This window comes from Cnephaeus nilssonii (assembly GCF_951640355.1).
Source record: "Cnephaeus nilssonii genome assembly, chromosome: 9".
NCBI classification, from domain to species: Eukaryota; Metazoa; Chordata; class Mammalia; order Chiroptera; family Vespertilionidae; genus Cnephaeus; species Cnephaeus nilssonii.
In genome coordinates, this window is record NC_137080.1 from 97,879,942 (window position 1) to 97,897,248 (window position 17,307).

The 17,307-nt window shown below is 43.7% G+C and overlaps 1 protein-coding gene across 2 annotated transcripts; it reads right to left on the reverse strand.

The window, feature by feature from the left end:
* Positions 1-597: 597 nt before the first annotated feature.
* Positions 598-16,492, reverse strand: LOC307104685 (epididymal secretory glutathione peroxidase-like; the record flags this gene model as incomplete). Of its 2 annotated transcripts, XM_079779692.1 has the most annotated exons (5): positions 598-804; positions 2,709-2,808; positions 3,175-3,292; positions 11,816-11,969; positions 16,406-16,492. In XM_079779692.1, 5 exons carry the CDS (start codon positions 16,490-16,492, stop codon positions 598-600), a joined length of 666 nt encoding a protein of 221 aa, XP_079635818.1. The 2 variants fall into 2 exon arrangements, with proteins under 2 accessions (XP_079635818.1, XP_079635819.1); XM_079779693.1 differs by lacking the exons at positions 598-804; positions 3,175-3,292 and having other exon boundaries at positions 2,747-2,808.
* Positions 16,493-17,307: the final 815 nt, after the last annotated feature.

A 17,307-nucleotide genomic window follows, 5' to 3' on the forward strand; every position in this document is an offset into this window, starting at 1 on the left:
ATATCTTCCAGCAAGGATTAACAAGAACAACAACAACACAAAAACAGAACATCTAACCATACTTCTTCAGGATATTGTTGACTACACCTTTCTGATGGAATGATGACTTTTCTTTAATGGATATGAATTTTTAAGTTTCAACAGAGATCTGAGGATATAAGGTTTTTATTCCCTTTTTAAATTGTTTTCAGAGAGGAAGGGAGGAGAGAGAGATAAAAACATCAATGATGAGAGAAAATCATTGATTGGCTGCCTCCCGCACATTCCCTACTGGGGATTGACCCCTCAATCCAGGAATGTGCCCTTGACTGGAATTGAACCTGGGACCCTTCAGTCTGAAGGCCAACACTCTATCCACTGAGACAAATTGGCTAGTGCAAATTTTCATTCTTTTGCTTTTCACCCACATATCTTTACAAGGAGAATGAGAAGTAGTCTTCCAAATATAAAGCTACTTGTACAGAATGAGAACTTTAACAGTAAGAGGTGATTTAGTCAAAGGGAGGACATTTAAAAAGAGAGTGTAGTAAAAAGGTTGATCTTTTTGAACAGGTCTTCAGGTGAGAAGCAGGATAACTTCTTCCCAACCTGGCCTTACTATTTAGTCTTGAACTGCTTCAGGTATAGCAGGATATCTGACTTGACTGCGCTGACTGGAGCCCGATGGAACCAGCGCATGACAGGGACTCCATCAGGCCCTACCAGGAACTTTTCAAAATTCCAGCGAATGTCCTGCACCATTATGGGCTCCCAAGAGATATGTTTGAAGGAGCCCAAGAGCTCAGAGGGGTGAGGACAGGAATGCTGAAGCAGAGAGATGAAAAAGAAGAAAAATGACAACATCCTTTTTACTTCTGGATGACCCAGGCTATTTTACCCACAGGTGATACAACCCCTCCTACACCTAGGTATTTTAGTTTCCTGTGGTTCTTAATAAATTACTAGAGGCCCGGTGCAAGAAATTCGTGCACGTGTGTGTGTGTGTGTGTGTGTGTGTGTGTGTGTGTGTGTGTGTGTGTATCCTTCAGCCCAGCCTTCACCCTCTCCAATCTGGGACCCTTTGGGGGCAGTCGGACATCCCTCTCACAATCCAGGACTGCTGGCTCCCAACTGCTTGCATGCTTGCCTCCCTGATTGCCCTAACCACTTCTGCCTGCCACCCTGATCACCCCTAACCACTCCCCTGACAGCCTGATTGATGCCTAATTGCTCCCCTGCTGGCCCGGTCACCCCTAACTGCCCTTTCTTGCCAGCCTGGTCACCCATAACTGCCCTCCCCTGCTGGCCTTCTCTCCCCAACTGCCCTGCCCTTCAGGCCTGGGTACCTCCCAACTTCCCTCCCCTGAAGGGCTGGTCCCCTCCAACTGCCCTCCCTTTCAGGCCTGGTCCCTCCCAACTGCCCTCCCCTGCCAGCCATCTTATGGTGGCCATCTTGTGTCTACATGGGGGTGGCCATCTTTGACCACATGGGGGCAGCCATCTTGTGTGTTGGAGTGATTGTCAATTTGCACATTACCTCTTTATTATATAGGATGTGAATTACCACCATACTTACTACCAAGAATGTTTGTGATGTTATAGAAAGTGGGCTTCTTCTTTATGTTTTTCCCCATGACCTCATCACAAAATCGCCATGAGTAAGATATGTCACATCTCTAGCCTTTGGATTCTTTTTCTGCTAGTAGCTTGGATTAGAATGTGGTTTCTCAGGTCTTGATCATTTCAAAGATAACTTTTTGGATCAATATATAGTGAGTAGCCAGATTATTATGATCTCTGAACTCATAATAATCTGGCCACTCAGTGTAGACTGACCACAGAGTTGGGATTTTAAAATAAGGTTTTTTCATGTATAAGAACTGCATTGTGGGTAGTTAGAAAGAAGCAGAGGACTTACTATTCAGAGGCTGGGGGCCACTATCTCCTGGTCCCTTGACATATCAAGATTTGCAAGCTTTCCCTTATACATAAGTACACTGAGTGGCCAGATTATTATGCATTCAGAGATCATAATAATCTGGCCACTCAGTGTAGAGTTACCAGCATTTTGTTTTATCAAATAAGAAATTAAAAAACAATCATTACTTTATCATTTGATTTAAAAAAAAGATTATTTTAAGAATAAATTGCAAAGCAGCCCTATAAGTCATTTGAGTTTATAAAACTCTCCTTATACTGTTCCAGTCCCTTCAATTTACTGAGGATTTGATTTTGGCTCACAGTCTGACATTTAAGAACAATGAACTTTGGTCATCTTTAGGGATCCTTTCAGCTCTCATGTTCTTTGTATCTAAAAGTTGTTGTTTCATAAAAGTTGTTAAATTTTGTTTTACCTATTGATTTCTATGTCTCCCTCTCTAGAATGAGCTTGTTAAGGGACAGGCACTGTGTCTTATTCATCTTCATATTCTTAGTATTTAGTAAGTTACCTTATAGATAGCAGGCAGTCAATAAATGTACCCTGAATGAATGAATGAATGTCAATGAGCAAGAGAGGGTGGTTCCAGGAAAAGCTGCAATTTTACACCTCTTTCCACCACACAAAGCTCAACAGATACTAACAGTGTAAACTCTAGCCTCCATGCTGATCTGGAGATTTCCTTCAGAGCCCAATCCCTCCTCTGGACAGGAGCCCTTGGTCTATTTCTACACCAATGCTATGCTAGACATATTAGGAAAGAAGAGGCTTATGTTAGTCATTCACTCACCTTCAAAAAGGTGAAAACCTTCTGTTCTTTTTCACCATTCACATCACCTTTCTCAAAAAGCTGGAAATTAGGTACATATCCTCCCCCTGGACGGACATACCTGTAATAAGCCATAATGTTACCAGGAAAGTTATGATGGAACATCAGAATTGGATGTCATGGGGAAGGGAAGAAAGAGGTGGGCATATACTAGACAGGCTGGGAAGGAAAGGTAAGGCCATTGTTTTGCTTGGCCTCCCCGATTCACTTATTTTTTCTCTATCCCGCAGTCTGTCCTTGTGCTCTACATTGTTTCTGAACCAGCTGTTTCAATGCTCACCAGAGTAGGTCAGAGTTAAAGTCAGTTTGCAGATGCTGCTGAGCCTATTAGTCCAGCACCATCCAGTAAGTCACACATATGGAAGGGTCTCCAGAGGTCGATGAAAGGTGTACAGAGGCCTCCTACATGGTTTTGAGCAGTACTTACTTCAGTCCCGGAAGGATCTCCAAGTTCTCGCCTGGTTCTTGCTTTCCAAATTGATTGCAGGGAAAGCCCAATACAACAAGGCCAAAGGGCTTCAGCTCCTCCTGAAGTGTGTTCAGTTCTGTGGTAGAGATGGGGCAAGATAGCAGCTTGGCCAGAGACTTTGCCTTGTATAGAGAAAGATTCCATTTCACAGAGAAGGAAACAGAGACCCAAGGGAGGAGAAATGCTCTAGATTAGGAATGCTAAAGTCAGGTACCAAATCTTCAGACATGCATTCAAAGCCCTTTATTAAAATATGATCTTTTCCAAATGTGCAGCACATCAGAGTCAGCTGCGGGCCCACCAGGCCCCATTCCAGAGCTCTCAGGTTCCATTCCTCTGAGATGGCTCCCAGTTATATTATTCCCCAAAAGCTCACCAGATCACTGCTGGTGGGATTGTAAAATCATGCAACCACTATGGAAGATAGAATGGAGGTTCCTCAAAAAAAAAAAAAAAAAAAAAAAAGGAAAAAGAAAAGGAACTAACAGTGATCTATCAATTCATCTTTTAGGTATATATGCAAATAATTGAAAGCAGTCTCAAAGAGATATTTGTACACATGTCCTTAGCAGCACTATTTATGAGCCAAGAGGTAGAAACAACCTAAATGTCCATTGATGAATGAATGGATAAACAAATATGGTATATTCATAAATGGAATATTATTCAGCCTTAAAAAGGAAAGAAATTCTGTCATATGCTGCACCATGGATGAAGCTTGAAGATAGTTTGTTAAGTAACATAAACTAATCATAAAACGACCAATGTTGTACGACTTCACTTACATAAGGTTTATACAGTAGTTAAATGTATAGAAATAGAATTAGAATGGTGGTTTTGAGGGCCTGAGTGGAAGAAGGAAGAGAGAGGCTGTTTAATGAAAGTAGAGTTTCAGTTTTGCAAGATGAAAGGTTCTGGAGATTTGTTTTACAACAATGTGAATGTTTTAGACTATTGAGTGGTACACTTAAAAATGGTTAAGATGCTAAATTTTGCTATGTCTTTCTTTAGCACAATTCTTTTTCAATCCTCATCTGAGGGTATATTTATTTATTTTAGAAAGAAGGGAGAGAGACATCAATTCGTTGCCTCTCATATGTGCTGGGCCTGGGATAACCACAGGCTAGGTATGTGCCTTGACTGGAATTGAACCCACAACCTCTTAGTGTTCAATGCTCCACCCAGCCAAGATTCTTGGCCACAATTTTTTAAGAAGCTCACCAGGTAATTTTTAAACAAAGCTAGATTTAAACATCACTGTTCATAAGTTTGTCTTCTTTTGGTTAATTAATAGATTTTCCTTTTTTAAAGGACAGTGACAGGGCTTCTCTCCTGTGTACAGGCTGGTCACCCTGGGTGGAGTGTGGTCATCCTGCCAGGGACCAAGAAAACCTGAGAAATTCTGAGTTTCACTTCCTTGTGTTCTTTCACAATCTTTGGATGGTAAACATGCATTCCTCCTTGGTATGCCAAAATGCAAGATCCCACCTGCTTCTTCCACTGCCAGGAAGTTTGCCAACTTGTCTGCTCAGACTTTTATAATCATCTTTGTTAACCCTTTCTGAGCTAGATGCCTTCAGTACCCTGGCAAACACTAGCTAGACCCACGTAGATTCAGTTCAACCAACTAGTATCTCTTCTTAGTGTTTTTATTTACTTTTATTTATATACTAGAGGCCTGGTGCATGAAATTTGTGCATGGGGGAGGGTTGTCCCTCAGCCCAGCCTGCACCCTCTCCAATCTGGGTGGGATCGGGCCTAAATGGGCAGTCAGACATCCCTCTCACAATCCAGGAATGCTGGCTCCCAATTGCTCGCCTGCCTGCCTTCCTGATTGCCTCAAACCGCTTTTGCCTGCCAGCCTGATCACCCCCTAACCACTCCCATGCCAGCCTGATTTATGTCTCACTGCTCCCCTGTCAGCCTGTTTGCCCCCAACTTTCCTCCTCTGCCAGCCTGGCGCCTCCCAACTGCCCTAGTCTGCTTGCCTGATTGCCCACAACTGCCCTCCCTTGCAGGCCTGGTCCCTCCCAACTGCCCTCCCCAGCTGGCCATCTTATGGTGGCCATCTTGTGTCCACATGGGGGCAGGATCTTTGACCACATGGGAGCAGCCATCTTGTGTGTTGGAGTGATGGTCAATCTGCATATTACTCTTCTATTAGATAAGATAGAGGCCTGGTGTACAGGTGGGGGCCAGCTGGTTTGCCCTGAAGGGTGTCCCGGATCAGGGTGGGGGTTCCCTTGGGGCGTGGTAAAATGAATTGTGGTTCAATAGAATATTACTGAGTTTTTTAAGAAATGAGAAAATGGCCTGAACTCCAAAGCACCTTATTAATTTTAAAAAACAACATGGCAAGTAGTATTTATATTAGTCATCAGCTGGAGGAAGAGCAGAAAAAAGAATTGATCTATTATACAGTGTAAGGCAAAAGTAGGTTTATAGTTGTTTGTGTGGCAAATCCTCTCTAATAAAAGAGTAATATGCAAATTAACCATCACTCTGCTACATAAGCCACGCCCACCAGTCAAGCCATGCCCACCAACCAATCAGGCCGAGTATACAATTAACCCCAACCAAGATGGCTACCAGAAGGGAGGCTTGTGTTTCCCCGGCAACAGAGGAAGCCAAGCTTTCCACACACTCTGGCAGGCCCAGACCTCCACTCAAGGATACAAAGTTTCAATTATAGAAGGTAAACAAATCCAAACAGAAACGGCTGCCGGCCATGGAGTGAGCAGGAGGCTTGGCTCCACTCCAGGATACAAAGTTTCAATTGTAGAAGGTAAATAAATTCCAGATATCAGGGCCTCTGCTTGGGTTGCCAGGGGGCGTGGCTGGCCTGCAAACCACCACAGTCCCCTCGCCCAGGCTGCTCCACGCCCCAAGTGAACCCCACCCTGATCCAGGACACCCTTCAGGGCAAACCAGCTGGTCCCCACCTGTGCACCAGGCCTCTATCCTCCTATCTAATAAAAGAGTAATATGCAGATTGACCATCACTCCAACACACAAGATCAAGATAGCTGCCCCTATGTGGTCAAAGATCCTGCTCCCATGTGAACACAAGATGGCCACCACAAGATGGCCAGCAGGGGAGGGCAGTTGGGAGGAACCAGGCCTGCAAGGGAAGGCAGTTGAGAGGGACCAGGCCTGCAAGGGAAGGCAGTTGGAGGCAATCAACCCTCCAGAGGAGGGCAGTTAGGGGTGACCAGGCTGGCAGAGGAGGGAAGTTGGGGGCAAACAGGCTGACAGGGGAGCAGTTAGACATCAATCAGGCTGGCAGGGGAGTGGTTAGGGGGTGATCAGCCTGGCAGGCAGAAGCGGTTTGAGGCAATCAGGAAGGCAGGCAGGCGAGCAGTTGGGAGCCAGCAATCCTGGATTGTCAGAGGGATGTCCGGTGGGATCGGGCCTAAATGGGCAGTCGGACATCCCTCGAGGGGTCCCAGATTGGAGAGGGTGCAAGCTGGGCTGAGGGACACCCCCCAGCTCCCGTGCATGAATTTTGTGCACCGGGCTTCTAGTACTGTAATAATCTATAATAATCTGTAATAATAAAAGCATAATATGCTAATTAGACTTATAGCCAAATGACCTTCTGGACGACCTTCCAGATGAAGCCAGGGCTGTGAGGGCTGAGCCCCTTGCACAAATTTCGTGCATCTGGCCTCTAGTTAGTAAATAATAATACAAGAATAAACTCTTGCTTTGTGTACTCTCAACTGTAAACCTACTTTTGCTCCACCCTGTATTTTGTAAACATGATAATATTGTCATCTGGAGTAAGGGGAAGGAGGTGGAATAACTTTTTACTCTAAATATTTTCATTCCTGTTGAATTGTGAAATTTTTGAATATATTACCCATTCAAAGCCTAATAAAAAGCAAAAAATGAAGTTCTTATTAGTTTCAATAAAAGAAATGCACCTGTTTCTGATATAATCCATCGTTTTCATTATTTATTGCTTTTAAACCACATGGCCTAAAGCATAGGAAAGATACTTCTCTGCATACTTCACAGAAAGAGAAAACTACATCTAAGGAGCTATCATGGTTGGAGAGGGAATATTTGCTTCTATTATTGCCTCCTCTTTTACCAAACTTCAATCCAATTAAATGCAGTTTTAAGTATAAAACACCTTTTCTCCTCTTGTTGAGCTGTATGAGTTATTTATATGTTTTAGAAATTTACCCTTATCAGATGTAACATTGGCAAATACACTGAGTGGCCAGATTATTATGATTTCCGAACACATAATAATCTGGCCACTTAGTGTGTATCCTATATAATAAAAGGCTAATATGCAAATTGTCCAGGAGTTTGACCAGCAGGCAGGCTGACCAATCGCCCATGTCCCCCTGCCCCTGCCCTGGCCAGGCTGGCCGGACCCCACCCATGCACAAATTCATGCACCAGGCCTCTAATATATATAAATACACACACTGAGTGGCCAGATTATTATGCATTCCGAAATCATAATAATTTGGCCACTCAGTGTATGTTTGCCCATGTAGTGGGTTCTGTTTTCAATTTGGTGCTGGTTTCTTTAGCTGTGCAGAGGACATGGAGAGCGTTTTGCTAAGTGAAATAAGCCAGTCAGAGAAAGATAAATATCACATGATCTCACCCATTTGTGGAATATAATGAACAACATAAACTGATGAACAAAAATAGATCCAGAGATAGAAGCATCGAGCAAACCCTCAAACCTCAGAAGGAAGGCAGGGGAGGTTGGGAGAGGGGAGTAAGAGATCAACCACGGACATGTATTTACGGACATAGATACTAGGGGTTTGAGGCCATGTGCTGGGGGGTGGGAGTGGCAGGGGAGAGGTCAATGAGGGGGGGAAGGAGATATATGTAATATTTTAATCAATAAAGAATAATTTAAAAAAAGATGTATTTTTTTCTTTGTTTCTCTCACCCTAGGAGATGTATTGGCAAAAATTCTGCTATGTGAGATGTCCGAGATATTGCTGCCTATGGTTTCTTATAGGATTTTTATGGTTTCACAACTTACATTTAAATCCTGTATCCATTTTGAGTTTATTTCTTGTGTATGGTGAAAATTGGTGGTCTAGTTTCATTTTTTTCCATGTATCTGCCCAATTTTCCCAACTCCATTTATTGAAGAGACTGTCTTGACTCCATTGTATGTTTTTGCCTCCTTTGTCAAATATTAATTGAGCATAATGACTTGGGTTGATTTCTGGGTTCTCCCATCTGTTCCATTGATTTACATGCCTGTTCTTGTGCCAGTACCAGGCTGCTTTTATTACAATGGCTTTATAGTATAACTTGAAATCTGGTATTGTGATTCCTCCAACTTTATTCTTTCTCTTTGAGGTCTTTTGGGTTTTATATAAATTTTTGGAATATATGTTCTAGATCTGTGAATTATGTGATTGGTCTTTTAATAGGGATTGCATTGAATCTATAGACTGTTTTGGGTAATATGGATATTTTAATGATGTTAATTTTTCCCATACGTGAACACAGTATACATTTCCACTTATTTATATCTTCCTATATCTCTTTTTTACAATGTCCTTTAATTTTCTGAGTACAAGTATTTTACCTCCTTGGTTAAGTTTATTTCTAGGTATCTCATTATTTTGGTGTTGCAGTGGTAAATGGGATTGTTGTTTTAGTTTCTCTTCCTGAGATTTCATTATTGGTGTATAAATATGCCATTAATTTTTGGCTATTTATTTTGTATCCTGCTATGTTGCAAAATTTATTTATTAAATCTAGTATTTTTTTGTGTGGAGTCTTTAGGATTTTCTTTGTACAATATCATGTCATCTGCGAATAATGAGAGTTTTACTTCCTCCTCTCTAATTTGGATGCCTTTTATTTTTTCTTCTTGTCTGATTGCTGTGGCTGTCTTCCAATACTATGTTAAATAAGAGTGATGAAAGTGGACATACCTGTCTTGTTTCTGTTCTTAGGGGAAACACTTATTTTTTTCCCATTGAATATGATGTTGGTTGTAAGTTTCAAATTAGAAAACCAGCAAAGGACCTGCATAAACACTTCTCCAAAGAGGACATACAGATAGCCAATAGACATATGAAAAAATGCTCAATGTCACTAATGATCAGAGAAATGCAAATTAAAACTACAGTGAGGTATCACTTCATACCTGTCAGAATGGCTACCATTTATAAATCAACAAACAAGTGCTGGTGAGGATGTGGAGAAAAGGGAACCCTAGTGCATTGCTGGTGGGAATGAAGACTGGTGCAGCCATTATGGAAAACAATATGGAGTTTCCTCAAAATATTAAAAATAGAACTTCCTTTGACCCAGCAATTTCACTGCTGGGGATATCCTAAGAATCCTAAAACATCAATCAGAAAGAATGTATGCACCCCTATGTTCATAGCAGCACAATTTACAATAGCTAAGATCTGGAAACAGCCCAAGTGCCCATGAGTAGATGAGTGGATAAAAAAGCTGTGGTACATTTATACAATGGAATACTATCAGCAGTAAAAAGGAAGGATGTCTTACCCTTTGAGACAGCATGGAGGGACCTGGAGAAAATTATGCTAAGTGAAAGAAGCCAGTCAGAGAAATACATATATCACATGATCTCACTTATATGTGAAATATAATGAACAAGACAAACTGACAAACAAAATAGGACCATAGATATAGAAGCATGGAATAGACTGACAGATCTCAGAGGCAAGGTGGGAGGGAGGGCAGGAAGAGATTAACCAAGAGACTTATGTATATACTAGAGGCCCAGTGCACGAAATTCATGCACAATGGGGGTAGGGGGTGTCCCTCAGGCCATCCTGCACCCTCTCCAATCTGGGATCCCTCTCCAGGACTGCTGGCTCCCAACTGCTCACCTGCCTGCCTTCCTGATTGCCCCTAACCACTTCTGCCTGCCTGGCAGCCTGATCACCCCCTAACCACTCCCCTGCCAGCCTGATTGATGCCTAACTGCTCCCCTGCCAGCGTGTTTGCCCTTAACTGCCCTCCCCTTCAGGCCTGGTCAACCCTAACTGCCCTCCCCTGCAGGCCTGGTCCCCCGCAACTGCTCTCCCCGGCAGGCCTGGGTCCCACCCAACTACCCTTCCCTGCAGGCCCGGTCACCCCCAACTTCCGTCCTCTGCCAGCCTGGTCACCCCTAACTGCCCTCCCCTGTGGGCTTGATTGCCCCAACTGCCCTTCCTTGCAGGCCTGGTGCCTCCCAACTGCCCTCCCCTGCTGGCGATCTTGTGGTGGCCATCTTGTGTCCACATGGGGGCAGGATCTTTGACCACATGGGGACAGCCATCTTGTGTGTTGGAGTGATGGTCAATCTGCATATTACTCTTTTATTAGATAGGATAGAGGCCTGGTGCATGGGTGGGGGCCAGCTGGTTTGCCCTGAAGGGTGTCCTGGATCAGGGTGGGGGTTCCCTTGGGATGTGGGGTGGCCTGGGTGAAGGGCCTGTGGTGGTTTGCAGGCCAGCCACACCCCCTGGCAACCCAAGTAGAGGCCCTGGTATCTGGGATTTATGTATCTTCTACAATTGAAACTTTGTAGCCTGGAGCAGATGCCTAGGCCAGCCAGGGCTGCAGAAGCTTTGCTTCCTCCATTTCCAGGGGCAACCCTTGCCTCTTGCTCTTCCAGCTCCGTAGCTGCCGCCATTTCTGTTTGGATTTGTTTACCTTCTATAATTGAAACTTTATAGCATTGAGTGGAGACCTAGGCCGTCAGGGGCAGGTGGAAAGCTTGGTTTCCTATGTTGCTGGGGAAACCCAAGCCTCCTTCCTGCTCTCTGTGGCCACAGCCATCTTGGTTGGGTTTATTTGCATATTTGCTCCTGATTGGCTGGTGGGCGTGGCCTGTGGGCATGGCTTGTGATGTAGCGGAGTTAGGATCAATTTGCATATTACTCTTTTATTAGATAGGATATGTACATTCCATAGACACAGATAACAGGTGAAAATCTATGGTGGGGTGGAAATCCAGTGGAGGGGGGCAGAGGGAGAAAATGGGGGACATCTGTAACACTATCAACAATCAAATTAATTAAAAAAAATTTTAAGTACTCCCCCCCCTTTTCCTTGTCTTTTAAAATACTGAAAAAGTCTCAAAAATATTTATCCTCTCTCCTGTATTTACCAAGTATATTTGAATCTTCAGATAGGTTACTAATTCTCATATATACATACTATATTGATTCTCCTGGAAATCTCAGGAGCAAAGCATAGGCAGGACATAGAGAAGGAATCAGCAAACTTTCTCTGTAAAAGTCAAATAGTAAATATTTTAGAATTTACAAGCCAGATGGTCTCTGTCACCAGTATTCATACCACCTTTCAACTCTGCCTTGTAGCATAAAATCAACCACAGACAGTCTGTAAATGAATGGGCATGGCTGTGTTCCAGTACGCCTTTGTTTATAGAAGCAGGCTGGCCAGATCTGATCTGTGGGCCATAGTTTGCTGACTCCTGACATTGGGGAATGAAGTCACTTCATCATAAGTATTTATTTTGATGCATAATTACAATTAAAACATAAATCTAATTATGATTCAGAATATAGTGAGCTGTAAAATTTAGTACCAAGGGGGTTTAGATATAAATTCTTACCAGGATATTGAGCTGTTAGACCACAATAGGTGGCCACATTGACAAAAAGAACATGCTTGCCCACATACTGCTTGAATGCAATGTGTTTCTTTCCATCAAGAGTGAGGGCCTCATATTCATAGATGGTACCTTTCACATCTTTGTAGCAATCCATCTGGAAGATTTAAAAATGATGACATGAATAACAATAATTTCTAACATCTGTGTCATCTTTCAATTCACTCAATGGAGAATACATGTATTAGCTGAAACCCAGGACACAAACAAGAATTATATGAGAAGTCAGTGACAAGACTGAGAGTTCTTGTGATTTGAAAGCCAACCATTTTTTTTTTTTTTTTTTTAGTAAAAGACAGTCAAATCTTTTTTCATGTTGTCCTGAAAGAAGCTAGATATGACCAGATCCTTGGATGAATGAAAAAGACCAGAGAATCATGAGTTGGGATGGGCGGACCTGGGATGTGGGGCCAAAGAGAAAAGCACACTGGCTTTCATGTTTCTGTGAGAATAAGGCTACTTCGTATTCTGCGTTGATTCTCTCAACATAGGAAAGGTTTTCAGTTGCTTAAGTACTTCACAATGGGTTGGTTCCTTTTCTAATTGTCCTCATGCCATCTGACTTCTCACCATGCCCATTAGCATGGTGGAGTGCAAAGAGCGCTGGCTCTTTGATTTGTGGAATCAGAAGTCAGCTCTACTCTCATTTCCTTTGTGAACCTGGGCAGTTCTCATCCTTTACCCTCAGTTTCCCCAATGGGGAAAGAAGACATTCATCTAGGTTACCATCACATCCTCAAGGGGCCTTCCAGGTTTAACATTCTAGAATCTAATATTATCTCTACCTTGAATAATTTTTTTCTCTCATGTCACTCTCTTATTTATATGATGATCTTACAAGCCAATACTAGAAAAACTCCAACTTTTTGTAGTTCCCTTGAAAGGAGATGAAGAATTCACTAAAATATGTCTGGCTAGCAGTACCCACCACACTCCACACTCCGCTCCTCACCTTACTGTTCCCTAGGCATCTGATACTTGCCTTCATCATCAGCTCCATCTGTCTTGTTTCTCCCCAAATCTCCTGAACATATTTGATCAGAGTTCTACACACCAGATATAAGTTCTACATGAAATTCTCATTGCCTGTTCTTAAGTTAAATTCCTCAGCAAGGCAGATCTGTCGTATTCCTTCTGTCTCTATCAATGCAGGTCCATGCAGTACCCAAAGTATACTGAGGGGAAGTTGCTACAAATTGCTCACGGGATATAGGAAGTATAAAATAGAAGTATGAAAAGGAAGCCACCAAACCACATGGTGAGAAAAACGGTAACTGATCAAAGAAAGGGGAGAAAACCATGATAAGGAAGATACAGACTTAAATTAAGAAAAACTAGACTCCCTGGAAATGCAATGGACTAGAAAAGATTTTAGCCAAACACCATCTTCCCCATCTAAAGAAGGTGTGATGCAGCACAAAACAGAACCTAAGGTTCCCAATTGTATATGCCCACTGCCTCCATCACCAGCACATTAGGTTGTCACTACACAGTCACTCCTCTTGGTGGAAGAGAGGTGTTTTCTCTTTGCAGGTTTTTGCAATTTTCCCTAAATGCATGCACATGTAAATGCACTAACAAAACAGACATGCATGAGGAAATCTATATATCTAAAAAGCCAGCTACCAGATGCTATAATCACCTGAATGACCAGTTGCTAATGTGCCCACAGCCCTTCCTACCAGCAGACCATGCCCCGGATCGGCCCACCCCACCCCAATCAGCCGGCATCCCCTCCTCCTGGCCGGCCCCACCCCTGATCGCCCCCCAATAGGGGGGCTGGCCAGCCAACCTCCTGCAGCCCCTCCCCACCACTGGCCTCGCCCCTGATGGGTCCCACCACCCCAATTGGCCCTGCCCTTGATCACCCCGTCACCCCAATAGGGGGCGGGCCAGCTGGTCAACATCCTGCAGCCCCTCTCCACAGCCCCCACCACTCCCATCAGCCCATGGACCCTCCCCCCAGCCAGCTCTGCATCCGATTGGCCCCCTCCACACCAATTGGGGGTGGGGCTGGCCGGCCAACCTCCCATGGCCCCTCCCCACGGCCGGCCCCACTCCCAATCAGTCCCCCCACCTCAACTGAGGCAGAGTAAGCCAGCCAATTGCCCGTGGCCCCTCCCCCCAGCTGGCCTGGCCCTGATTGAGCCCCAATCAGGGCGGGCCTGCTGGCTAACCTCCTGCCATCTCCTCCTCCTGACAGGCCTGGCACCAATCTGCTAATTGGGGCTGGGCCAGCCGGACCCCACTTGTGCACGAATTCGTTCACTGAGCCTCTAGTATTATATGAAAACATTAATTTCTGTTTCCATGTTGTGTGGTTCCAAGCTAAACATTTTAAATAATTTGTCTCCCTCCCCCCCCTCCCACTTTGCTACTACAATGAAAATTACTAAAAAGCATGTTGGCTAGGATGTGGGGACTTAGAGAAACTCTAGTCTTGAAGATGCCTTTTAGCCCAGCTTACTCCTGATAATCATGGCAGTCCATATTTAGCAGAGGCTAGAAGAGGTGAAGCGATTTGTCCAAGGCCAGGAGTGGTAACAACCATGCGATTGAGAATTCATTTGCCCCTAACATCATGATTCCCTTTTGCTCAAAGTTATCTAATTCACACCTAGTTCATTGCTATCCTTCCTTCAACCACCCCATCACAGTCATACATGTGTTTTTAAAAAGATTACATCTCACCGAAGGCATATAGCATTTATTAGTATTATTATTTTTTAATCCTCACCTGAGGATATGCTTATTGTTTTTAGAGAGAAGGGGAGAGGAAGAGAGAGACAGAAACATCTATGTGGGAGAGAACATCCATACTGGGGATCAAACCTGCAACATTTTAGTATGCAGGACGATGCTCCAACACACTGAGCCACACTGGCCAGGGCTACCATGCACACATTTAGTCAACAAGACAACAGCCAAGAACTGGAATTAGAACTGAAGCTGGAATCCAAGGCTCCTGGTTCTAAATCCTCCTGTTATTCTTTCCACATGTTTTATGTTTCTCTGACTGATAGGGGAAGGGCATGGAACAGAAATAGAGTCACAGCTGTTTAATGATTCCCCTGACTACAGAAAAGAGGATTTCTTACAGACACTGGGAAACTGGAGGATGTGATGCAAGAAGAAAAACAGGCTGTAAAAAGAAATACACTTTAAAAGAAGAACAAGGACAGGACACACTTTGATTTGGTTGCTGTGCCTGTACACTGACCCCTCCAGGAATTTGCCTCAGGAACTTTGAGCATCCCAGAACAGGCTGAGCTGTTTGCAATCATAGATTAGCTACCTTGTCACTGGACCTCGAGCCCCTGAAGGCCGGGCTACAGACCCTCCCCTGCCCTTTCCCTGTTACACTCACAGCTCAAAGCTACATGTAGCTTTCTCCCTTACCTGTATGGAGTCAGCCAGCTAGCCGGGAGGCAGGGGTCAGAGCAGAATTTCCAGGGTGACTGACTGCTCTCCCATGCTGCCGGCAATATTGGAATAAATGTTTATACATGATTCAACCCTGTCTCTGCTGAATTTGGCTCAAGTAGTGACAGATGGCTGGGACTCACATAGCCCTTATGACTCTGACTTTATCCATCCCTAAAAACTTCCACATGATTTTTTTCCTCCTCCTTATGATTTTCGTGCCTAGCTCAGTGTGAGATAACTCAACACAGCCCCTCATCCAAATACTTGTCCCCTCCCACTCTGATGTCCGGTGCTCTTCCAGCCTCAGACCCAGCTCTGAGGCAGACACTGAGAGGGCTGGAGGGAGACCCAGGCAGTCTCTACCCAGGAAGGAGCAGAGAAAGGACCATAGGAAGGAGGCTCTTTTTTTGCTACCCATATTCCATTCAAGAAACATCCGTTTATAGATTTGAAAAGATTCAAAGAGAAGAGAAGGAATGTTTAAGGGAAACCACCAAAAAGAAGAAAGCAGAGGTTAGTGTCTTACAAGAAGGGATGAAATATGGGATTGTGGAGACCAAGACAAAAGAGTAACTTCTAACCAAAGAACTTATATGTATCTAGGTGTAACCCATGGACACAGACAATAGTGTGGTGAAGGCTGGGGTGGGGTAAGTGTGGAATGGAGGAGGTCAATGGGGAAATAAGAGAACATCTATAATACTTTAAACCATATATATATATAATTATATAATTATATATATATATGGTTTATATATGGTTTATTATATAATTATATATATATATATAATTTTTTTTGTTAATCCTCACCTAAGGATATTTTTTCCATTGGTTTTTAGAGAGTAGAAAGGAGGGGGAGAGACAAAGAGAAACACTGATATGAGAGAGACACATTGATTGGTTTCCTCCTGCCTGGCAACCAGGCCCGAGTATTGAGCCTACAACTGAGGCGTGTGCCCTTGACAGACTGAACCTGGGACCCTTCAGTCCACAGGCCAACGCTCTTACCACTTAGCAAAACTGGCCAGGGCAACAAAAATAAATTTAAAAAAAAGAAGAAGCATTTCCCATTAGAACACTGCCCTGTTTTATCTGGAAGTCACTCACCTTCATCTTCTCCAGCTTGGGATTTGTCTGCACAAAGCCAGCTAGGAGAAGTGGGAAAAGATAGGAGGCCCTTAACTGTGCAGTCATTATTAGTGACTGTAGATCACTAGTCTGAGAGTCTGAGGCCCTTATGCATCTCAGCAGCCTTTTGATATCCTGGCAGGGAAGAGCCCAAGCCTGCACAGGCCAATAACAGTGTGGCAAATATTTCTGGGGGGTGTGAGTGGGGCACCAGGATGTGGAATTTAAACCACATCCTTACCTACACACACCCACATGAGCACTCAGCGCTCAGCAGTGCGACGAAGACCTGAGGCTCATAAATCCTGGCAGAATTATGAAAGGGTGATGGCAAGTACTCCATGGCCCTTAAAGGTCATTATCTTTGTTTACTGAACGAATAGGAGTTTTAGATGCAGGCACAGCCTTCCAGACTTTGCAGTAAACTCATGCAAAAGGGATGACATAGATATTCCAAGTACTATTTCTAATATTATTTGAGCTTAAAAAAAAAATCAAAGGATGGATCACATAGGAGCTCTCTAAAAGAGTTGGAAGGAAACTGGCCCTGAGTGGGAAAAATATTTTAAGTATACCAGTATGTGAAGGAAGCACATTAATGTATTCTTATACACATGCATTCAATGTGTTCTTTATACACATGCTTTGTAAGTTAGTAAGAAAAAACAATCGGCCCGACAGAAAAATGGGCACCAGACAGAAACCAAATGGCATCTGTAGTAGGATTCAATGTTCTCGTCTCACCGATAATCAAAGAGGTTTAAATAAGGAAAGATGTATTCTGCATTTATCAGATTGGCCAAGGTTAAAAGGAATGGTGGTACCAGCCTGGGTGTCAGTCTGGCTTCAAAGGCTCTTACCGACAGTGGGGCAGGGGGGTG